This window comes from Bicyclus anynana, chromosome 11, assembly GCF_947172395.1.
Source record: "Bicyclus anynana chromosome 11, ilBicAnyn1.1, whole genome shotgun sequence".
NCBI lineage: Eukaryota > Metazoa > Arthropoda > Insecta > Lepidoptera > Nymphalidae > Bicyclus > Bicyclus anynana.
Window position 1 is genome coordinate 3,155,338 of NC_069093.1, and position 25,288 is coordinate 3,180,625.

General features: G+C 37.9%; 1 protein-coding gene across 1 annotated transcript in view; it reads left to right on the plus strand.

Annotated features, from left to right (window-relative positions):
- Positions 1 to 25,261, plus strand: part of LOC112049888 (zinc finger protein 84) — a 35,048-nt gene extending 9,787 nt beyond the window's left edge. The window contains exons 6-11 of the mRNA XM_024087941.2: positions 19,162 to 19,286; positions 19,919 to 20,090; positions 20,583 to 20,752; positions 21,282 to 21,462; positions 21,967 to 22,118; positions 22,416 to 25,261. Of these exons, the coding sequence (XP_023943709.1) occupies positions 19,162 to 19,286; positions 19,919 to 20,090; positions 20,583 to 20,752; positions 21,282 to 21,462; positions 21,967 to 22,118; positions 22,416 to 22,547 (932 nt within the window). The 3' untranslated portion in view covers positions 22,548 to 25,261. The remainder of the gene's footprint in view (positions 1 to 19,161; positions 19,287 to 19,918; positions 20,091 to 20,582; positions 20,753 to 21,281; positions 21,463 to 21,966; positions 22,119 to 22,415) is intronic.
- The last annotated feature ends 27 nt before the right edge of the window (positions 25,262 to 25,288 follow it).

Sequence of the window (25,288 nt, forward strand, 5' to 3'; positions counted from 1 at the left end):
AATACGGTGATAAAATATAGCCTATAGCCTTCCTCGATAAATGAGCTATCTAACACTGAAAGAATTTTTCAAATCGGTCCAGTAGTTCCTGAGATTAGGACGTTCAATCAAACAAACAAATAAACTCTTCAGCTTTATAATATTAGTATAGATTCTTTCGTACAATATGCCCCCCCCCCCTCCTTCCAATCTGCTCGCATTAACTACTACCTACACTAGTAAAGAATACAAAGTGATACAAAAAATTGACGATTTTTATCGCAAAAGGAAACTTACTGTTATAACTCAAATATTTCTAAGGGCATTGCAGAAGGTTTACTTACAACATACAACCTTTATTTTGATTTTTAGTTTTCATATAGGTATAGATAGCTGTCTTTTTGCAATAGACTCGGAAATTTACTCAACGGATTTATCATGCGTGTTTTATGTCAGCCACTGACGATCAAGTAATCTCACATGCTTGCTGAGCTAACGGCCAGACAGACATGATGTCATGCACATCGCAACCAACACTCGATCAGTTTTATCGGCTGTGGCCTATATAGTCAATGTTACTTTAAACTAAAGTCTGAACCATAGACCCAGCTCACCGTTCCAATCTTTCTTTTAAAGGTAAGGAAGGGGTTAAAGAAATTTTCAATTTAAAATCTTAAAAAAAAAAACGTTACTTTCACGTAACCCATTTCCCCCTCAACGAAACCTTAAAAATACATCGTTATTTATTAATGCTCAGTAGCTGAAATTATCTAATTGTGTTCGTTTTTTGTTGGCGACCTTTTTTCGCAGGATTTCTGAGACGAACTTTTTTCTCCCAGAAATGCCTCGGGGCGGGTTGTGCCCCTTTATTGGGTAAGGGGAAGGGAGATTTTTTCGTGATAGCCAAGTACGTAAGGGTGGGTATTATCGTTGAGATGGTAAGCTTAGGCTGCCAGCTGGTATCTTATCTCGCCGTTTACCTATGCCTATTGTAAGATGTTTTTTTAAAAAAGGATATTTATTATATATTTTAAAGATGATCAAAATTCCCCTCCATTTAGTCGGAAAAGACTGTTAGGTACGACAATAGTCCATCGGGTGGAATCGAACCACCATTTCGCGGTGATGAATCCTGCCCACTTACCACTGAGCTGTTGAGGCTATTTTTTTTTTTTATTCTTTACAAGTTAGCCCTTGACTACACTCTCACCTGATGGTAAGTGATGATGCAGTCTAAGATGGAAACGGGCTTACTTGTTAGGAGGAGGATGAAAATCCACACCCCTTTCGGTTTCTACACGGCATCGTACCGGAACGCTAAATCGCTTGGCGGTACGTCTTTGCCGGTATATTATTCTTTAATTGGTTATGGGAAAAAGGTGACTATCTGTGCACATTATAGGTTTAAAAATGCAATGCCTGCTAAGTTTTCTTACGAACCTTTATTGGAGACGGAATTTTCTATTTTGTATAGTTTCTTAAAAACGGAAACCACTTTAACCACAGTGGGTACTTTAGCGTTCTTTGAATTTACCTGCGAGTAGGTATTTGCATTTGAATATCTGTTATTTAAAATTGGAAGGATCAGCGTTTACCTGGCGCGCCGTTTAGTACGAGTTCAAAAAATTATTACTGTCCCATTATTAACAGAAACTGAAAAAAAAATTAGCCCTCGACGCAAAAATGAGGAAAGAGGAGTAATACACTATAGTAAACGAATATATTCGAGTGGGGTATCAAAAGAAAGGATTTGATTTGTGTATTACAAATTGGATGATTGGAGGGGGATGAATATACCTACTAAATTCGGAGAACATACCCGAATGGAGTATATAATGAATGGATTTGATTGCAATAAAAATAAGCAAGTATATAATCAGATCACGATCGTGGGGCCGTGATAGCCCAGTGGTATGAACTCTGCCTTTTATTCTGAGGGCGTAGGTTCGAATCCGGTCTGGGGCATGCACCTTATGTCTCAAAAGGTGAAGGAAAAACATCTTATCGTGATTTACAGACATTCGATTATTCTTCCCCACTTTCACCCCCACAACTTTTAAACGGCTCAACCGATTTTCATCAAACATACCTAAGAACACTTGCAAATTTAATATGCACCTTAAAAACAAAAAAAAAATTAAAATCGCTTCATCTGTTTGGAACAGAGAGACAGACAGACACGTTTCTGACGACTCTTTTTGCGTCGGGGGTTAAAAAACTGAAAAAATCTAAAAAATTCGAAAAAAAATATATAACTTGGTCACCCTAGGGATTTTTTGAAAACTATTCAAATTAGTTAAGGTTTTAAGGTGGTGTATCTACCATTTACGTTTTATCCATTAATTACGGGACACCCTGTATAAGTGCTAAGTGTACCCATAAATGAAAATCAGTGTTGCATTACCAACCGGTATTCAAACCCGCAACACGCAAGGTCGCGACGCGTTGCGCAACGAGGATCTGCGTAACTTGTTACTGCGAAATGTCACTGTATAGAGCAGGAGCCTGTGGTGGTCAGACCTTTCGGATTGTAGAAAAGATGAGTGACAACAGTGATGATGCGGGCTAGTTTGTAAGGAGTAGGATCAAAATCCACACCCCTTTCGGTTTCTACACGACATCGTACCGGAACGCTACATCGCTTAGCGGTTCTTCTTTGCCGAAACCTCTCACCAGCCAGATCTGGACCAATTAAGAAAACCTCAATCGGTCCAGCCGGGGATCGAAACCAGGACCTCCGTCTTGTAAATCCACCACGCATACTAAGCAATTTACTAACCTACTCGACTAAATATTTGGTGTTCAGACACGTTTAGCAGTTAAGTTATACGCTCGACTAAACTGCTAAAGTAATCCGAACAAGCCTTTATGATCTGGACTTAGTTACCTGCTATCTCCTAAACGCTCCGTAGTTCAAACCACATGGTCTTCGCGGTTTCAACCGATTAGTTCTCGTTCTCGTGGGAATGCGGGGATAAAAAATGACTTGTGTTACTCGGTAAAGAAGTAGCTTTCTAATCTATATCTTTACTTATAATAACAGTCTCTCAATAAATCTGTACAGACGTCCATTCTTTACATGAAATATAATTCTAAAATAACTATCAGCGGGTGATTAGTGATCAATACTGATGCCAAAAATGCTATCAGTAAATTTTTTCTGTCTGTCTGTATGTTCGTTATAGAAACAAAAAGTACTCGACGGATTTTAACTAAACTTGGTACAATTATTCTTCATACTCCTGGGCAGGTTATAGTATACTTTTCATCACGCTACGATCAATATGAGCAGAGCAGTGAAGGGTTGGGAAAACGGAAGAAGTTACTCCATTGTTACAGCGATACTACTGTAAGGGCTGGATTAAAGAGGTATAAGGGCGGACGAAGTCGCGGGCGTCCGCAAGTAATGAAATAATGTTTTTAATCAGTCAATGGTTGTTGAATTAAATCATAATCAAATATTGCCTCTGTATTACTCGTTTATAAAAAGAAAATAAAATATAGTGTTAGGACTCGGTCCTTTTGAAGTACGAGCAAGTGAATGTTGGTCGACGAAGACTTAGTAATACAAATTCCAAGGCTTCGGTGGCCCTCCCATCCCCCCTCGTCCTTTGATCTCCCAAGGGATGACATTTCAGAATACCTTCGCTTACCGGTTTTGGGCCGTGCGAAGGTTTGTAAAGATATGTACCATCCTTTCACGTTTAAAGGTTAAAACGTTGATGTACCTACAAAATAATTCCTATTTTCCCTACTTGTTACTAATTTTGTCCTTAATTTCCATATTTATTTTTCTTTTTTTGATTGGGGTAGCTGAGAGCTGAGCCCTTTAGTTTTCATTGCAGAGTTGTGTTTCATTTGAATATATCTGCAGGCGAACGGCTATAAGATTAAAAAATACATTTTAAATTATAGATACTCGTATTCTGTAGGGATCCTTATAGACACCAGTTTTGTGTCTCTAATTGTGCTAAGTTTCGTTGAATATCATTCAGTGGTTTCAGTCTTGATTCTGTGATGCCGGTGAACAAAACCATTTGTCAAATTTACAAAATATCTGCAATGTTCAGAATTTAACCTGTCACAGTTTTGACGTGACAACGTCTTATAATTCGATGGAGTCAGCTGCACACTCGAAAAAAAATTACGTCATGCGTCGTTCCCTCGCTCTAGGGTTGCCAACTTTTTTAACAAGAAACAAAGTATATTCAAGTCTATAAAGATTATCATACAGTATTTTAGAAAAACGAACATTTTCTCTTGAAAAATGCAACCATTCCATCAGTTTTTTCTTATGACGTTGTCACGTTCAACTATCGTCAGTAAAACGACTTCACAGAGAAGCGATTTTTTATTAGAAATATAGATTACATACTGTTCAGCTCTTGTCCCAGTTCCTTCGTTACTTCGTTACTTCGTTACTTCGTTACTTACTTGAAACTGAGGGCAGTGAAAATAGAATAGATACTCGTACATAGATAGATTAAAAGTGACGAGTATCGGGTGGTGTGAGTAGTAACAAGGTAGACGTATTCACTGGAGCTTAGGCCGGGCCCACAGCCAGGCGGGCCCTACCCCTGCGGCCTAGATATCGACCTCATACACCCACGCAGCTGTTCGTGGCTGGCCCTCCCGGGGATATTAGTATGATACGACATTGAATTTATAGATTAACTAGCAGACGACACGCGGTTTCACCTGCGTAGTTCCCGTTCCCGTAGGAATGTGGGGATAAAATAGCCTTATATGTTTATCAGGATAATGTAGGATTCCAAAGGTAAAAGAATTTTTCAAATAGGTCCAGTGGTTTCCGAGCCTTTTCAATGCAAACAAACAAACAAAGAAAAAATCAAATCTTTCTTCTTTGTAATATTAGTATAGAAGAATAAATAAACACACACCACAGCGCGTTTGTGTTTTAGTAACCAAGATAACTGTTAAATATACATACATTTATAGTATACATGTTATATTTTTATAATATACACTCTTACCGTGGAAAATACCTTATCTATTACACAAATATTGTGCATAAATCGAACCTACGTCCGTGCATGCAGTAGGTAGGGTCACTGCCCATTGCACTAATCGGTTGTCGAAAGAATGAAACATGCAAGTCACCACGTGTAAATATTTTACAACACTTGTACAACTACAGTACAAAGTATAATTGAATTATTTTGCTATTCTATTTCAAATTTAAGAGGTATAAAGTGTTTTTCAGATAGCATGGGTACAGTGACAATCGCCTGCATGACGATCATAATACATACTATTATCGTGAATCGCGGCAAACTATCAAGAGTGAAACGAACTGCCCCTGTAGCCATGTGGCACGTCCATTCTCTTACTACGATCGCAAACGCTTCGAAAACTAGAAATAATGTATGGGAATGACATTTGCTATCGACAGGTCTTGTGATCAAACTCTGTCATTCCCATATTTTTTTCTAGTTTTCGAAGCGTTTGCGATTGTGATCGATGTACGTCATAGGCGACTGTCACCGTACCCATGCTATCTGAAAAACACTATTTAACAGACTCTAAAACGTCATTGCTTACGTGTCATTCCTAAACCCTCAAAGACTTTTTAATTTAATTCAACAATCAACAAGTGGTTTTAAAATGCTAATAGCGACTTTTTAAACAGACAGACAGACATTAAAGTGGTTCTACAAGGGTTTTTATCCTTTTGAGATACGGTGCCCTAAAAAGGATTTTTAAAATCGCTCCACGATTGATGAAGTAATCATTGCAAACAGATAAAAGAAACACACACACACTCGAAATCAAAATTCATTTATTTATTTCGAAACGTCACGTTTTACTTTTTGTAAAGACTCTACCATCGGTTTTAGAATAATATTCGAATATAGAATGAATATTAGAAGTCAGTTAAATATACGTCGTCTCCAAAAACTCACCCACCTAGTAACCGTCAACTTGTGATCCCCCTATATATAAAAATAAATTCGATCCCAAGCCCCCGATCGACCCAGCCGGTCCCCTCCATTTTCCCCCTTCGCTTTGACCCATGGGGATATCCACTAAGTAGGGTAGGGTAGGGGCTTGTGAAGGTCGCTCGCTGCTCGCTAGATATTCGAGCTGACTGGCAAAATAAGACTCATATTTTATAACGTATCTTTTAACTAGAGACGCCATGTGCCTTGCTATTACAAACTACTGCTATTCAATTAAAATAGGCTAGCTGACACTTTTTTTTAAAATGGTATTAAATTGTTCTTTATCGTTATACTAGATTGAAAAAAGTTATCAATTGTTTTTGAGGCGTGATTATATGATAATTTTAATTTTAAATATGTTTTGACAATACGCCTGCCGGTCATGATGGTCTATATTTCAACTGTTTCATGACGTCATGTTAACAAATCTTTAACAAACGGAACTTTAGAAAAAAATATTTGTTAACAATTCGTTTGACGTTTAGTACATCAAGTAACATCTTTATGTCTCAAAATGGACGACAGCGTTTTGACGTTTGGAAAATTTGAAAATTACATGATTTCTGAATTAAGTTTTATAAGAAATCCTGAACTTTTATTAATTAATATCGATATATTTCGGTCCCTTATTCCATATACTACACGAAATTAATATTGTTTATATTAAATTTGATATATAAGTCAAATACCCTTTTTTTATTCTTTACAAGTTAGCCCTTGATTACAATCTCACCTGACGGTAAGTGATGATGCAATCTGAGATGGAAGCGGGCTAACTTGTTAGGAGGATGAAAATCCACACTCCTTTCGGTTTCTACACGTTATCGTACCGGAACGCTAAATCACTTGGCGGTACGTCTTTGCCGGTAGGGTGGCAACTAGCCACCAGCCAGACCTGGACCAATTAAGAAAACCTCAATCGGTCCAGCCGGGGATCGAACTCAGGACCTCCGTCTTGTAAATCCACCGCGCATACCACTGCGCCACGGAGGCCGTCAAATTGACCCTATTGTGTAGTAGGGAACATTTATGGTTTGCAGAGAGCTCTAACTTAGCTTTAGCGTTTTTAATGTACTGTGGCTTCGATTGATTCAACAGACAGTATTTATAACTCCCAATCGCGAGTGCTACAAAATCAATATTGGACACCTAATAATAGTCTCTTGACCGCAGTAATCTTATCGGAGTTTGGGTAAATACACGGGAGATGTAGTACGATTGTTTCAGAAATCTTATATATTTGATGTATTGTTGTTTCAAATATATATGAGCCGTGATAGCCCAGTGGATATGACATCTGCCTCCGATTCCAGAGGGTGTGCTTTCGAATCCGATCTGGGGCATGCACCTCCAACTATTAAATATCATGTGTTTAAAACGGTGAAGGAAAAACATCGTAAAGAATCCTGCATACGTGAGAATTTTCTTAATTCTCTGCGTGTGTGAAGTCTGCCAATCCGCATTGGGCCATCGTGGTGGACTATTGGCCTAACCTCTCTACTGAAAGGAGAATCGAGCTCAGCAGTGAGCCGAATATGGATGAATGTTTGTTTGTTTCTTAACATGAGAAATGTATAGCTTATGAAAGTTGATGGTGTTGCAACTCGACTCAGATGTCATTAATATCTAATAATGATCGTTAGAGTTAAACATTATCCCTCTAAGCCCGCCAAGCCGCATTGGCGGGGTGGTGGGTCTAAGCTCCAAATCCCCTGTCTTGGGGGGGGAGGGGCCCTTGTAAGTAGGTCATTCAAATTGGCTGCAGATAATGATGATTGCGTAGTAACATTAAGGACTTCATTATTAGTTGATTATTATTATAGCTATTACTAGCCGACGCCCCGCGGTTTCACCCGCGTAGTTCTCGTTCCCGTGAAAATACGTTAATAAAATATATCCTATGCCACTCACAATTGACGTGGCTTTCTAGTGGTAAAAGATTTTCAAAATTGGTTAATTTCATCCGGAGATTAACCCCTACAACACTACAAATTTTACCTCTTTTTAGCGTTCCGTACCTAGTCAACAAAAAACCCTTATAGTTTCGCCATGTCCGTTTGTCTATCCGCGGTTTTAAAAATTTTAAGGTTCCTTCCGCACATGCATAGTGAATTTTTTATCGTCTATAGTCTATTTTTGTGCATTGCATAAGGGATTAAAGTGTTAACCTAATCTACGGAATCCTACACTGTGTGTGGCCCGACACGCACTTGGCCGGTTTTCTCTATCTATTACAAAGACATAAGATTTTATTTTTTTGTTTATTTGTTACGAACAGGCTCTGAAACTATGGGACCGATTTTAAAAATTCTTTCACCAATGAAAAGCCGCATCGTCAGCGAGTTACATTTAACATTAGTTGTATTTTATTACCGTATTCCAACGGGAGTGCAAACAACGTTGGTGAAGTCATGTAATATTGGATATTTTATATTGGCCAGAGTAATGGCGTAACATCGCCCCAAAACATGCGTATTATAATGAGAGACGTTAAAAAAAGATTCTTCCAAGAAAAAGGGGATGGCAACAAAAACCCCACCCTCCAAAGCCGATACAATAATAATGTATTGAGAAAAAAAATTACCTGATCCAAGGGTGACGGTTAGAAAAAAAAAGTTGTTATTAAAATATTGACCGTAACTGGAAGCTTTTATATTGAGAGTAGCATTTCCGTTTCCGTCGATTTCATACCAGTTTTCGTACTTTTATTGACGTCACGTCTGGCTATGTGGCGCCACCTGGCGGTGTCGGGCTCGGGAAGTTTCGTAAATCGCTGAGCGCGACTTTAGCTCATTGGCGTTTTGTTTACCGTCGAAGCAACATCTTGCAATCAGTTGGTACCCGACATTGCAAGATAAAGTGTAATAAGTGAAGTGAATTCGCTGTGAGTACTTTATATTTTATTACGTTGTAATACGTTGTAATTATTACGTTGTAACATACAACGTTAATGTAATTAACGTTAAATTATGTAAAATTTCAAATTTCATTTGAAAATAGTACGTGATCATTATTTTAACGGTTTTCCGTTCGGATCACTACTTCATGTGTTTGAAAGTCTTGCTTTTTTGCAAATGTTTTCGTACTTGCATGTATATAATAATATTTTCTTTGTAGTGATTTTTCAACAGTTAAAATAGTATTAAAAGTGGCGGGGCCCAGCGGGCTTCCTAAAAATGTGAACTCAGAAACCAAAGTGAACGTTCTAGCAATAGACTGTTGTTTAACATATATACTACAAAACGAACGCGTGGCCAGTGGCTTTCGTTTCAAAGGAGTACATAAATTACGAATGCTCGAAGACAAGTTAGACAAAGAGTTTTTGGAAGTTACTCAAACATATTGTTATTTCAATTCAAACCGGCATTGAAAAAAGGTTCACAAATCCCGCCAGAATTAAGCACAGGAATTTTGATTGGATGTAAATTACTGGCCTTATAAATCGCCACCCCACGCAGGGGCAAGGCGTAGACACTGTTAACGTCGCTGGACACATTTGCAGTCAAATATAGGTCTAATAGATTACCGCCCCTCGCGGGGGCAAGGTATACACAGTTTTTAACGTTCCTGGACGTATTTGCAAAACCAACTTACTGAGTAAGGTATAGAAAGTTTAAATATTTCTAGACGTATTTGCACAGTCAAATACCGGACTAATAGATTACCGCCCCTCATGGGGACGAAGTTATAGAAAGTGTTAACATTCCTAGACGTATTTCCAGTCAAATACTGAGGATCGCCGCCCCTCGCAAGGGCAAGGCACGAATAGTGTTGAAATTTCATCACGTAGAACACACAACACGGAATATACATACAATGCGCAAATGCTCATGCACAGCCATGCTTGCATGATAATTACAACCCACCCTCGCGGGGTGTTTATCTCTTTATATAAATTATTCAAATACCGGTGTCCTTGATCGCCACCGTCGCGGGCGTATGCATGAAGAGTAATGTTCCATCGCGTGGAACATACAACACGGAATATACATATCTGTAATGCGCACACGTTCATGCACAGCCTTGCTTGCATGATCAATACAATCCACCCTCGCGGGGTGTTTATCAACGATGTATGGATACGAATATCTTATCTATCTATATAAATTATTCAAATACCCGTGTCGATGTCGTGTGTGTGATCGCCACCCCTCGCGAGGGTAATGCATGAAAAATGTTATGATTCCATCGCTTAGAACGCTTGCGCAGCCTTTCTTGTATGATCATTATAATCCACTCTCGCGGGGTGTTTATCAGCAATGTACAAGAAACTAATGTCCTAAAGCCCTTGCAGGCTGACTCACTATCTTTTACGTTTGCTAGTTGACATATACAAAATTGAGTTTCTATGTAAAAATGTCATTTATTGCTTACTCGTGAATATCCCACAGTAGGTAAATGACATTTTTCCAATTGATATAGGTTGATAATAAAGACCAAAATAGTGAATAGGCCAACTAGATTTGTAACCAATGGGTGAATTAATTACTTTGTAACAATGGCGTAAAAATCTGATGAACGAAAGCGTCAGATTAAAACATTATGTACATTTTGGTATAGAGGTTAAAGGCAGGAAACTTATTTTTCCGAATACATCAAAGTTTTCTAAAGGTATTACTGGATGTATACAGCCATACTCCAGGTTTCATAAAACTTAGAAACAAACGAAAAGGTAAAACATATTATGATACCCTCCGTCACCTAGCAAATGTAGAAAAATGCATAAGCGGTAACATAAAAATTTCTATTAAAACAAAGGATTCTAAATGAATCCTTTTTCAGGGGCTCGAGGCCCATCAAGGGTATTATGTATGCTTTAAAGTTTAATGCATCCAGAAAACCTAAAGTATTTTGAGATAGACTTCATTTCAAGCAGTCTTTTTAGCCACCTTTTTTCACCACCTTTTTCAATGGGAGAAAATGGTGGCACCAGAAACGTACAGAGGTTAATCTGAGGTTATCTCCTACCGTTCTCTCGAATAACCTCGTGTTTTTCTTAATCTATATGGAACAGCGTTCCACACTCCTGTTTTGGAAAAAATATCAACAATTGTCTACTTAATGAAATACAAAGGATCATAAAAGCACCATGCTCTGTTGTTAATACTGAAGCCGGACCAATATTTAACCTCATTTCCACTTGCTAAATACGTACAGCATCAAAAACTCAGTTTGAAGAATAGACACAAGCCTACTTGCATGTGTATGTAATAAAATCCCAAAGATGCTTCCTACGTTTTGTACTTGCTAAATACGTACAGCATCAAAAACTCAGTTTGAAGAATAGACACAAGCCTACTTGCATGTGTATGTAATAAAATCCCAAAGATGCTTCCTACGTTTTGTATACAGGGAATTGTTGACATTACTTCCTTGTCATTAGAACTATGCATGTCTCTTTCTCAAATACTTTCTCAATGCTATCGAATTCGCAGCATGTTTTGTAAGAGATATGTAGAATTAAGAATAGACAATTTTATCATTTACTAAGAAAATAATACGAAGCGTAGATGTAGACTATATCGAAAACTTGCCCGTTACCATTGAATGAATGAATGACCTTGTTTAATATAATCAGACTGCTAGCTACCTACTTCACTGACACCCTCAGCCAGTGTTTTTGTTAGTAGCAGATGCCTTTGACCACGCTTGGTCAGCGTTACTAAACATTCACCCTCTGAGGTATTCATGGTCACGAGAGGAATAGGTACTGCATTCCAATAAAAAGGAAATGTATGTCATACTACTCGTATATGTCCCTAGAATCAAGCTCACCTCCTAAGCAACATTCAATTGGACAAAATGACTGCCGTTACATATTACGGAGGAAAAGAGAAATGAGTTTAAATATAGAATATAACAGTTAAAATTGCAAGATCTTTATGTCTAGTAACTTTAATTAGACTATCACTAAGTTCACAACAGTACACAATAGTATACGCGGCAGGAACAAAAAGCATGCAAATCACTTGTTATACAACATCGCCATCTTCCATACTTGGCGCTTTCATTACTATAGCATAGAAAAAGTGATTGTGAAATAGGCTATGTCGGTGACTGATCTATTCTAATCTGACTCATTAAATAAGGTACACGTAGTCCATGATTACTTGTACGTATCCCGAGATGTAACTTACGCTCAAGTTGTTTTATACGATGTGTACAGTGTGTATAGGGAATTTCCCACTTGCTTTATGGTTTCGCCACCACTTACACTGATTCTCAGAGAATCATCAGAATCGGTTGACAGGAATATATTTAATAGCCTTGATGAGAGTAAGTCTTATGTCATTTGGATCTCAGATTCCGAGTGCTAGCAGTACCGATAATTCTATAGAATGAAGACAAATTTATTATAATCACGACAACGGACTTAGCAGTTACAAAACTGTTAGAGGTAGTCTTCAAGAAATATGGGAAAACCTGAAATTATTTTTAATTTCCTGTCAAAACTTAAAAATCGGCTTGTGTAGTGTTAGTCGAAAAGTAAAAGTTTTAGTACATTATATGACCTAATGTCTAAGAACTGACTCAGTTTAAGTTTCTTGAATCTTCAAGTAACCTACTTAAGAGATCAATAACTTTGTAAAGCATATCCTTAAATTCATGCCAAATTGTTAAGAAAGCCTAAAAATTCCATGCCACCAGTTTGGAATGTCAGTAACTTCTTAATTATTTTTTCAATAGTTATATTTTTGTAGGTACACTCTGAAAGGCGTGTATATGACCTAACATTACTTATTATAGGGATAACATAGTATAAAATCTGATGATTTTATTTAATTTTGGCCGCAATTTGGCTCAAAAACCGATAGAAGTATTTACTCTGGCTGGAAATTATTTGTAAATAAAATAATCACTATCATAATTTTCCTTTAGGAATTAATATTAATTTCTTTGTAATAATTTAAACCGCCTCGCATATGGTTATAGCAGAATGAGTAAAGACGTCACGTAAGAAATCTTCATAACGACTATATCGGTCAGCAGTGTTTTTCCTAAATAATTTAGTGTGAATATCAATTATATGATGAAATCCCTAAAATTAAAAGTATTGAACTCCAATCCAAAAAAATGTATGGTATGTTTTTAGTTCATTGATTTATTTTTGAATGTGTTGAGAGTTGGAGTCGCGAGATGAACGAAAACACGTTAAGCACTGCTAATTGTTCTATTTATTAATATTTGTAAAATATAGTAAATGGCTGATGACATATTATGACACTTGAATGTCAAAGAGTTGACAGTTTGAATAAATAATATCCACAGACAATAAATACTTATTACTGGCTACCATTGTACCGTAGACATGTATTTTTGCTACATTCCAACAAAATGGAATATTGTATTATGCACAGACACAGTAAGTCAAACTTCGTTACTAGCTTGTTCTCTAAATAAAGCCTAATCGAATTAGAGATAATATTGTTATAAAAAGTTTTATTTTAATAATCACATTGGCGAAATAATACCATAATGTGGCGTCACCAGGCGAAAACAAACAGGCTCTCAATATAAAAGCTTCCAGTTACGGTCAATATTTTAATAGCAGCGTTTTACCTGAAATAAAACGCATATTAAAATACTTACCTCACTGGAAGCTTTAAGTAATTCCTGCCTGGTGATATATTGAGCCAATGAGCTAAAGTCGCGCTCAGCGATTTACGAAACTTCCCGAGCCCGACACCGCCAGGTGGCGCCACATAGCCAGACGTGACGTCAATAAAAGTACGAAAACTGGTATGAAATCGACGGAAACGGAAATGCTACTCTCAATATAAAAGCTTCCAGTGAGGTAAGTATTTTAATATGCGTTTTATTTCAGGTAAAACGCTGCTATTAAATCGAAGGTCCCAGTAAAGTGGTTTCGAAATAGAAAGTAGGGGAGAGGTAGGTAACAGGGGCGGTGGTCGAGTTTGAAGTAATAATACTGTTTTCGAGTTATTCCCAACTAAGGTTTATAGGTTTAAGAGCCGTGATAGCCCAGTGGATATGATCTCTGCCTTCTATTCGGAGAGCGATGGCCTCCAACTTTTTAGTTATGAGAGTTTTAAGACATTATGTATCACATGTCTCACACGGTGAAGGGAAAATGTCGTGAGACATCTGAGAATTTTCTTAATTCTCTGCGTGCGTATGTGTGTGTAATATGTATACTATATTATAAAGCTGAAGAGTATGTTTGTTTGAACGCGCTAATCTCAAGAACTACTGCCCCCGTAGCCAAGTGGCACGTCGATTCTCTTTCTACGATCGCTAACGCTTCGAAAACTAGAAATATATTTTTAATCGACGTCCCACTTGGCTATAGGGGCTGGTCCGATTTGAAAAATTATTTCAGTGTTAGATAGCCCACTTATCGAGGAAAGCTATAGGCTATATATTATTTCCGTATTACTGCGGGAACGGCGGCGTCAGCTATGGGTTGAAAATGATGATGAAGATTTATTACTACGCCTATTTCATAACACACTCAACAATAATTTAATATGAAATGGCTTTAAATAACGAGGTACTTGGTATGAGATACTGGTTTTATTTTTCTTTTAATATATTTTCAGTTGAATTCTCAGCTTTTAATTGGGTGCGTTACACCCCGTACTGTCAGTTCCGTTTTTTTTTTTAATTTAAGAAAATGTATGATGAAAATTTTCACCCTGAGCCCGCTAAGTGTTTATTTACACGAGCGGCAGTTAAGATTCCGAGTAGTTAACAATTACTTATATTTTCCATAGCTTCTATGACAGTCTTTGTATAGTTATCGCTACACATGTGTACACTAGCCCGAGGGGTAGAGTTGCTACGACCTTTCGCAGCAGTCCCCCCTTTACCGCTCAACATAAAAAACCCTGCAGGGGCTTCGGAAGAGTTCGTTCCCACGTCCCCTTTCTTTTAAATAGCATAACTTATTCCTGTATTACTTTTATGTTATTGTCATACATGTTTTATTATGAAATACGTTACAATTTATACGTTAGACAGTCATACATACGTTATTATATTGTGTATAATATACATGTACCAACATGGGGGGAAAGTCATATTACTAGAAAAATGTTGAATGTGCAAGTGGAAGGACATAAGAGGAGAGGAAGGCCAAAGAAGAGATGGCTGGATTGTGTGAAGGAGGACATATGTGTGTAAAAGGAGTGGATGATGAGTTGACGAGTAATAGAGACGAATGGAAAAGATTGACATATTTTTCCGACCCCACTTAAGTGGGATAAGGGTAAGGAGATGATTATGATACATGTGCCAACAGTTGTAACCTATGTTACTCATTAATAATGTAGCTTCCCAATGGTGAAAGAATTTTTAAATCGGTGCGGTTGTTTCGTAGACTTGTACACTATCCCCGGGTGCTATAGTCTATAGTTTATTCTAGTATTCCTACGAGAACAGGAACCACGCGGGTTCATATAAAACATGCTAAAATATAAACAGAAGGGAATGAAATAGGGGTTGAAAGTTTACATTGATTTCCACGCGGACGAAGTCGCGGGTGTCCCTTAGTTTTAATTTTAAATAAAGGTTTACTTTTTATGAAAACTCAAAGGAAGGCTTATAGGGAATTTCAAGTTTAACAGGTAGAGGAATGGAGAGAGAACTTATAAAGTACAAAGACTTGCATAGAGTGCTTTGTTCTTTGAAGGTAGAAATATGAAAATTTTAATTTCAGCTACTGAGCACATAATAAGGTATTACCATTGAATTACTATGTACTACGTAGTACGTAGTAATTCAATAAGTATTACGAATCTTTTTAGATGAAGGGGTCAAGGTCAAGGTCAAAGATTTTCTACTATTATAGTATAAATTTGGTGAAGGTGATATTTTGTGTGGTTTAAAATTAGGTTTCGTAAAGCTTTAATACGGTAACTTTATCTACTCACCATTCGTCATCAACCCATATTCGGCTCACTGCTGAGCTCGAGTCTCCTCTCAGAATGAGAGGGGTTAGGCCAGTAGTCCACCACGCTGGCCCAATGTGGATTAGCAGACTTCACACACGCAGAGAATTAAGATAATTCTCTGGTATGCAGGTTTCCTCACGATATTTTCCTTCACCGTTTGAGACACGTGATATTTAATTTCTTAAAATGCACACAACTGAAAAGTTGGAGGTGCATGCCCCAGACCGGATTCGAACCCACACCCTCCGGAATCGGAGGCAGAGGTCATATCCACTAGGCTATCACGGCCTACTCACCATTGCTCGCCATAAATAACTGGATTTATGAGTTAAGATTTCAAGGAAAACTTGGTTCTTTCAATTCAGAACCTCATGTTATCATGTAAAGTACCCAGAATACTCAAAAAATAACTCATTTTCACGTGTAATCGCGGGTATTTATATAACTTTAGCAAAGAGAAAGGGGTGGTCTTAACAATTTCGGGGTCTCGACTCAAAGAAATCTATTAGATAATCTAGTACTAGAAGTACATAAATCTTTGCAAATATTTCATTTTTTATTTATAGATCAACCAACCCTTCTTGGTAGTCGATAATTATTGAGCGTTCACAAGTCCTACATGTTCTACAATAGCTTAACCGTAAAAGGGTCGAAGCACGGTCGAAAGGGTCTCGGCAATCCACCCCCCATTGTACGCCCCCTGGCGGACGAATATGAGCTTAGGGTCGCTTTGTTGCTACGTCAATTATAATTCAGCCTTTAGTTAACTTGGTATAGAGCTTTAAGTTTCATTGCTAACTTGCTCGTCGTGTTTTGTGTAATTTGCTACGTAAGATAATCGATATTTCTATTTGGGCTAGATATATTGGCTACCTATATGAAAAAGCTAGCGGACGCCCGCGACTTCGTCCGCGTGGAATTCAGTTTTTCACAAATCCCCCGGGAACCATGGATTTTTCCGGGATAAAAAGTAGCCTATGTGTTAATCCAGTCCAAATTTCAGCACAATCGCTTCAGTAGCCGCAGTGTAAAAGAGGCACAAATATACTTACACACAAACTTTCGCCTTTATAATATTAGTGTGACTAGCGGACGCCCGCAGCTTCGTTAAACCCGCGGGAAACATGAATTTTTCCGAGATAAAAATGAGCCTATATGTTGCTTGACGAGACGTGATAGTTTAGTGGATATGACCTCTGCATTCGAATCGGATGGCGTATGTTCGAATCCGGTCCGGGACATGCACCTCCAACTTTTCAGTTATGTGCATTTTAAGAAATTAAATATTACGTATCAAACGGTGAAGGAAAAACATCGTGAGGAACCTTGCATATCTGAGAATTTACTTAATTCTCTATGTATGTGATGTCTGCCAATCTGCATTGGGCCAGCGTGGTGGACTAAGGCCTAACCCGTCTCATTCTGAGAGAAGACTCGTGCTCAACACTGAGCCGTATATGGGTTGTTAATGATGATGAATGATATATTGCTCAATAATCTCCTCTATCTACCAGAGAAAGTTCCGTTTAAATAAGTTCAGTCAGGACAGTTGAAAAAACTTGGTTTAGTTTTTAAATCGTGTAAATAACTTAAGCACATAAGAAAACACAGTTATCTTAATTATGTCACATATTTAAATGATTTATTTGATTGTTTGTTTGTATGTTTTGAATAGGCTCAACTACTGAACCGATTTAAAAAATTCTTTAATTGTTGGAAAGCTATACACTATCCCCGAGTACCTACTATAGGCTATATTATATCCCCGTATTCCTACGGGAACGTGAACCACGCGGATGAAACCGCGCGGCGTGTCAGCTAGTTTGATTATACATTACAATAAATTCTTAAGAGCATTTTGGACTTAGTTTTTGTTGCTACATGCCTGCTTTGGCGAAGGTCCACTATTTGGTGTTCTTATATAGGGACAAAAATTGAGTTTACCAGGATTAAAATATTGACACCGAGTGGTATATTTCGTATAGATATACAATACACACACATTTCGATCTTAATTAAAATTAAACTTCCCAAGTGAGTTTTGTAGTCTGCTCAGCCCTTTAGGAAGATATTACTGATGTAGAGTCCTTATTCTATACTATAGTTGGCATCTCATATGTACAGTGACCCGCATAACCGGATGCACTTCGACCCCTGTCGCCCCCTTTGTGAGTTCCCCCTTCCTATAATCCCCTCTCTAGAATCCCCTCCCCAGATTGCGTCGTATACCCAATCCAGTCTGACTTGGTGGATCTACGAATTATTCCACGAGTACCTTATATACTATTGACGTTTATAAGACTACTAGATGCCCGTGACGTTGGTCTTTTGCTGAGTACTCTTTAAGTAAATATACTGAGACTAGCTGACCCCGCGCGGTTCTCGCGTTCAAAACTCGCGTGGTTCCCGTTCTCGTAGGATTACGGTGATATTATAAAGTCTATAGCCATCCTCGATAACTGTCTAAGTTCTTGAGATTAGCGCGTTCAACCAAACAAACTAACAAACTCTTCAGCTTTATATATTTCCTTCTGAAGCTTCTAAAATTTATTTTGTGGCTCCAAATCGTATAGTAATTGCGCTCATTTCATTGATGAATCGAGTTAATATCAATCGATGGTTGTTTTACTCTTTTAAATCGGCTTTTTTTTTAATTTATGGTAGTTTTTTTTATTTTTTCATGGTTTCTATTGTTTTGTTAAGTCACAATTAAGAGTATAGACTCCTAAATACATTTAAATGATATTTGATTAACTTACTGACTGCCCAGCAAGATGAAATTTGGGCAGTACAGTCTTTTAGGCTGTGTTTATCCGCAGGCACACACAGTAATTCTAAATGTATTTGTACAGTAGGGTAAGGTTTCTGTAGTCGTACCATACGCTAAGGAAATTATACACAGTGGTACGACTTTACGGAACCTTTTACTTTATAGACATCAATATCAGCGCCCCGCGGCTTCATCGTCCGTGTTTTTCGGTGGAAATACGGGGATAAAATATAGTAATATGTTAATTGTTTATAATGAAATTTTTCCATTAGTTTTGAATTTGAAAAATCGGCTTAGTAACTGAGGCGTGAATGTGTGATAAACAAAAAAAAACTCACTCTTCTGTCACAGGAGTTTACAACTCTTGAAAGAATACCGATTAATGTTACCGAAATAAACTATTTTTTTTATTTATAATATGGGGTTATTACGTGTATGTAATGAGTGTATATGTAGACAAACTATGAGGGGTTATTCAATACATCTCGTTTGTTTATTGTTATTAGTTTCTTCAACCATAATATTTTGTTTATAGCATTCCACACTGAGGACCAAATGTTGGTGCACGTGAACCTGGTCCACATCCGGTCGCACGAGGCGGGCGGCGGCATCTCGCAGCTCAAGGCGCTGCTCGGAGACCAGATCGACGTGGAGGTTGTGGTGAGTGCACACTAAGCACATCCCGCACTGAGCAGCAGGGCTGGCAAGAAGCACCAAGCTCGCAAGACTGCTACAGCTTAGACTTCAACCCATATACGGCTCACTGCTGAGCTCGAGTTTCCTCTCAGAATGAGAGGGGTTAGGCCAATAGTCCACCACGCTGGCCCAATGAGGATTGGCAGACTTCACACACGCAGAGAATTAAGAAATTCTCTGATGTGCAGGTTTCCTCACGATGTTTTCCTTAAGCGAATCAGACACGTGATATTTAATTTCTTAGATTTGCTCACGAGCTCAAAAGTAGTCGAACGTTAAAAAAAATCTTGACTATTTTTCTGGGCCCTATCCAATGAATTGGCCACGAGCCACGACCACGGCATAAGTAACTGTTTCATTTACGTGGTAAGATTAAAGACAACCTACCCTATTTTATTGAAAATATGGCGGCGGCAATAGTTTCACTTGTTTCATAAAACCACACTATGATTTTTTGTTTGAAGTGATAACTTCTTATGGTAGGGTAAACCGCTTCGTAACATAACGCGTTGCTGCATCTCTCTGTCTGGTTCCCTTTCTCTCTTTCGTTTTTAAGTAATTATAACTTTTTTTTAATCAAATGTGAAACCCCACAGAAGTCGCCCCAACTCTTGGCGCGGAGGAGTGACCCCACGTTGGACGACGCGACCAGGCCCCACGAGTGCCCGATATGCCACCGCAAGTTCAAGAGGAAACAGCACCTCAAAGTTCACGCCAACGTCCACCTCAAACAGCCTCACACCATCTGGTGCGCGAGGTGTAATGAAGGTGCGTACATTTTTTTTAAAAGAATATTTGCCATATCTTTTATAATATGTCCAATCCCCTCCAACTAGTCGAGAAAGGCTGTGCTAGGAGTAGGAGGTACGACAATAGACCAACGGGGCGGGGCTCGAACCACCACCCCTCGGTGATGAGTCCGACCGCTCTTACCGTTGAGCTATTGAGGCTCAAATGCATTACAGAAGGTACATCTATACTAATCCGCCACCATCATCATCATTGTCATCGTCATCATCGTCATAATCGTCAAAATCATCATCATCGTCACCATCACTGTCAACGTCACTATCACCACCACCACCACCGCCACCGCCACCGCCGTCGACCAACACTGCGCTTTCTGGTGTGGGGTCGCACCTTGGGACCCTAACGCCCATCGGTTCTTCGAACTACGTATCGCGCTCAATGCCACTTCAGCTATGTGACTCGCATTGATCTTGAAAGACGAAGCATATTTAAAGCATTTTATTCTTTCAGGTTTCACTACAAACGAGCAATTTGAAATTCATAGTTGTCACTGGATCAAGCGTGACCCCAGTGAGAATGGTGAGAACGGCGAGAATGGTGAGGACGGCGAGTTCGAACTGGCGCAAGGCAGTCCACCGCTCGAGGCTAAGAAGGAAAATAATCCCTTGGAATTTGTCGAGGTAATACTTCGTTATACTTAAGTAATCAATTCATAGAACAGTTTCTTACAGAAACACATATGATTTAGGGTTATTTATTTTATTTAGGGTTAATTAGTTATATCAATATAAATAAAATATTTAATATACATATTTGTACATACTTGTAAAGTTAAAGTAATGTTTCGTAGTCACTGGTATCAAAGGACAAATCATAGTTTTTGTTATGTTTTTATACCATGTTGTTTAAGTTTGCTTTTTTTCTGATAAACTTTGATAAATTGCTACTTTTTATTGCAAATATAATAGTCATTGATGTACAAATTACCATTGATTATAACTAAAATTGTAATCAAATCATCCTCATTCACAGTATTCGATAAAGTTGTATTTATATATTTTGTTCTATTTATGAAGGTATAGGGATAGCTATCTACAAGTTTTATCTTTGTAATTTGACATAAATAAAGAAAGTAACAAAACATATATATCTGTTATTTATCGTTTGCCATTTTCATTATCTCATCCAATGTTTATTTGTATTTATTAGGTTGTCGTGGACGAACCGTCATCAGATATATTGTATGATCCCGAAGCGCACCTGCCGACGCCGCGCCGCGTGTTCGTTTGCAAGTTCTGTCAGAAGCCCTTCAAACGGAAAGACCACTACAAGATCCACCTCCATGTTCACACTGGCATCAAGTCCTGCTTCTGTCCCGACTGTGGGAAAGGTACGTGCTGTGTTTACGTTACGTATTGATCTTATAGTCATCAATGTATAGCAGGAATAAAAAAGGGCCAGAAAGTACTCCTTGGGAAACTCCCTTTCTGAAAGTAACGTTCAATATCTCATAGCCCTACTCTCATAATTTGAAGCCACATAGGTTAACCTCACTTACAATAAGTGTAGATAAAACATCAAGCTCAGTGGCCGGATTCATCACCGAGAGACTTCTAGTCTTTGCAGACTTATTAAATCATGACTTATTGATCATATATAAAAAAATATATGGCAAATATTCTTTAAAAAACATATTATCTGAGTCTTAAATAAAGACACGCTTTTCCAGAAGATCCCTAATGATTCTTGTATTACCAAAATGCGTTTTCCAATGCGGGGTCGCCATTCCAGCACCTTGGGACCCCAAAGTCCACCGGCTCTACGAACTATATGCCCCGCCCATTGCCACATATAGATATAGAATAGATAAAATATATAACTGTACGGTTTACAGGCTTCTACCGCAAGGACCACCTGCAGAAGCACATGATAGTGCACGCGAAGTTCAACGGGCGGGTACGCAACCGACCGCGCAAGGAGCTGCCAGACCTTTTCCCCATCACCATGCTGCCCAGGAAGGAGGTCAAGCCCGAAATCACTATACGAGTGAGTATAGAAAAAGCCAAGTTTACTGATATTGTTGATGTGAATTAAAAATAAGGTAGATCCTAATATAGAGCCCTGCAGTACTCTATGCTTTACTGGTTTACGGCTAATCTGGTAACTTTTACCATTTGGTCATGCATAGCTAGGTATGATTAAAATATTTCGTGGGCTTTATTAGAAATTTCTATATCGTTTATTTTGATAAGAAGTATATCGTGACTAACAGTATCGAAAGCTTTTCTAAAATCCATAAAAAAATCTTTTACTTTACTAAATTTCTATGGTCTATGTTCACAGGCCCCGTCCAATGCGAAACTTCGAGTACCTTTGCAAATAAAAGTACCGTACCAGATGGTGATGTCCAATGACAGCGGCGAGCGCACCGTCACCGTCGACCCGCAGACCGGCCACCAGGAGGTCTCGCAGTGACCACTTACCACTTGATAGGTACATTGACTTTTATCATCATCACAATACTGTACTGTATGAGATTAGCACGATCACAAGTTAGCAGTTATGTTTTTTAACTTCGTAAAGATGTGTCAACTACATGTCAAAAGATGAGAAAATAGATATTGTCGATTAATAGCGGCGTATATACAGTATAGCAATCTTTATGGCGTCTCGGAAATAAGCTGCGGGCGTCGCAACGCGCAGGTAACGCGTATATAAAGTCAAGTCATGCCCGGCCGCCGCGCCCCTACGTTACCGCTGATACCTAAAATCTTGTACTGCACAGCTTAACGCACGATGTTCCGAACATTAGAAAGATTGTATCAGACTATTAATAGTGCAGGCGTGATATCGCAGAAATAATCTTACGCTCATTCGTAGACACTACATAGCACAATGTGTATATGTGCTAGTGAGCCAGATTGAAATAATTTAGATTAACATAAAATTATAGATTTGTACCGTATTGGTCGTTACGACTCGTTTGGATACAAGATTAATATCGTACGACAAATCGGATCTGTTCCTTGCACTTTGTAAAAGAAAGGCCTTATGCAGATTATCAACTTGTTGAATAATACTATCTCAATTCGACCGAAAAACAGACGTTGGCTAAGTCGGAAGTCAACCAAATGATTAAGTTTATTAGTTGAAATGGAAGTGTAAAATTTATTAGCTAATTAAAACACTATTGAATTGAATTAATTTATTCTACTCGTATAATAATAACATTAAATAAAAACGCAGAAAAGAGAAATTAAAAAATCACCATTACTCTTTTCTGGGTTGAAAAATTTAATAATCTATTTTTTGCCGCCCGTACGAATGAGTTCTAGGAAAGCTGACATTAAAATTTATGTTGTCTTATTGTATTATTTATATGATTTTTCAAATGATACATTCACTACTTCGTTAGTCGTAGACTTCTTCATTAGTCGACTATGGCTCAAAAATAGCGAACTAATTTCTATTTTCCTCGAATAATATATTAGGTATTTCTTTTTTATAGAACTTTATTTATTTTATTATTATCTTGACAATGATTTTTTATGTATGAACTGTATTGATTTATTTTTTTCGAGTCTCATACAAATCACTCACTATTATAAGGTAGTCAATAATCATTGTAAAACTGTCTTGAGCGACTTGTCGGCAGTATGCCACAGGGCCATATTCTGGGTCCAAAACAATTTCATAGTTACATTAATTATGATCTCTTAGGGTTTTTAATTAATAACTTAATATTACTAATAATTATTATTATCATAATAATGAATGCGTGTTTCCAATCTGTACATATCTTAGAGAGAATGTGGTTTAATAATTGTTATAATCGCGAAGTATATTTGTCATTTTCTTTTTAAAAAAATGTGAACGATTTTATCGTAGATAATTTAATACTAGACTTGTAAGACGTGTTTCACAATTTTAATGTAAAAAGCCTTGATATTTTTTTTATATTTACCATTTCATGATATTGAGGTTAAAAGTTCTTTAATGGTCATGAAATACTTTGATGTACATTAATTATAATCTCATAGTTACTCGATTGAAATTATGACACCATTGAAGAATTTAAAAGAAATGAAATGAATGTCTTTGCTAGGTTATGTAAGTAATTTATGTATAACGGTCTGTTCAGACATATCATGGGGGCCAGAATGAGCTTACTATGATTTTGGAGACCTCCGTGGCGCATGTATGCGCGGTGGATTTACAAGACGGAGGTCCTGGGTTCGATTCCCGACTAGGTCGATTGAGGTTTTCTTAATTGGTCTGGCTGGTGGGAGGCTTCGGCTATGGCTAGTTACCACCCTACCGGTAGAGACATACCGCCAAGCGATTTAGCGTTCCGGTACGATGCCGTGTACAAACCGAAAGGGGTGTGGATTTTCATCCTCCTAACAAGTTAGCCCGCTTCCATCTTAGATGGCATAATCACTTACCTTCAGGTGAGAATGTAGTCAAGGGCTAACTTGTAAGGAATTAAAAAAATATATATTCGCTGATACAATATACCCAACTAATATCTGTTATTAAATGAAACTTAAATGGGCCGGGGGGTAGCGATGACCCGTCCTTCCCCCGTCGACCGCATATCATGTGAGTGTCATCAACGAATTAGAAAACTTGCCAAATCAGGATATTTTTAGTCTAGCAGCCTGCTACTCGACCGAGAGCCTTTTAATTGTTAGACCTTCGTAATTTTATAAAAGTTGTTTGTAAAAAATATGTGTTTATTAAAAAAATATTTAATGAAAACATTGCGATTTTCCAAAGTGTCCCTCGATTTCTCCAGGATCGCATCATCAGATCCTGACATGATTACTATGGGACCACCTGGAAAACATTTAATAAAAAAATCCAAACCGGTCCAGGCGTCTTCGAGTAATCGGTGAACATACATAAAAAATAAATTAAATTTTTAAAAAATCTGACGAATTGAGGACCTCCTCCTTTTTTTCAAGTCGGTGAAAAAGACGATGTATATGAAATAAAGACGTCTCTATGGTATGACCCTGATATGACTGGGGAGACCCATAAGGTGCCATGAAATTGTACCAAAAATACCTGTTTTTGTCTATTTTACCTTCGAAGTTCCTCTCTGTCTCAACACGAAATATCTTGTGATCTTATTTGTAAGTTCAAAAGTGTAACATAAAGTACAAAATAAAAATATTTTGCACCAATTTTTTCTTGAAATGTTTTATTTATTT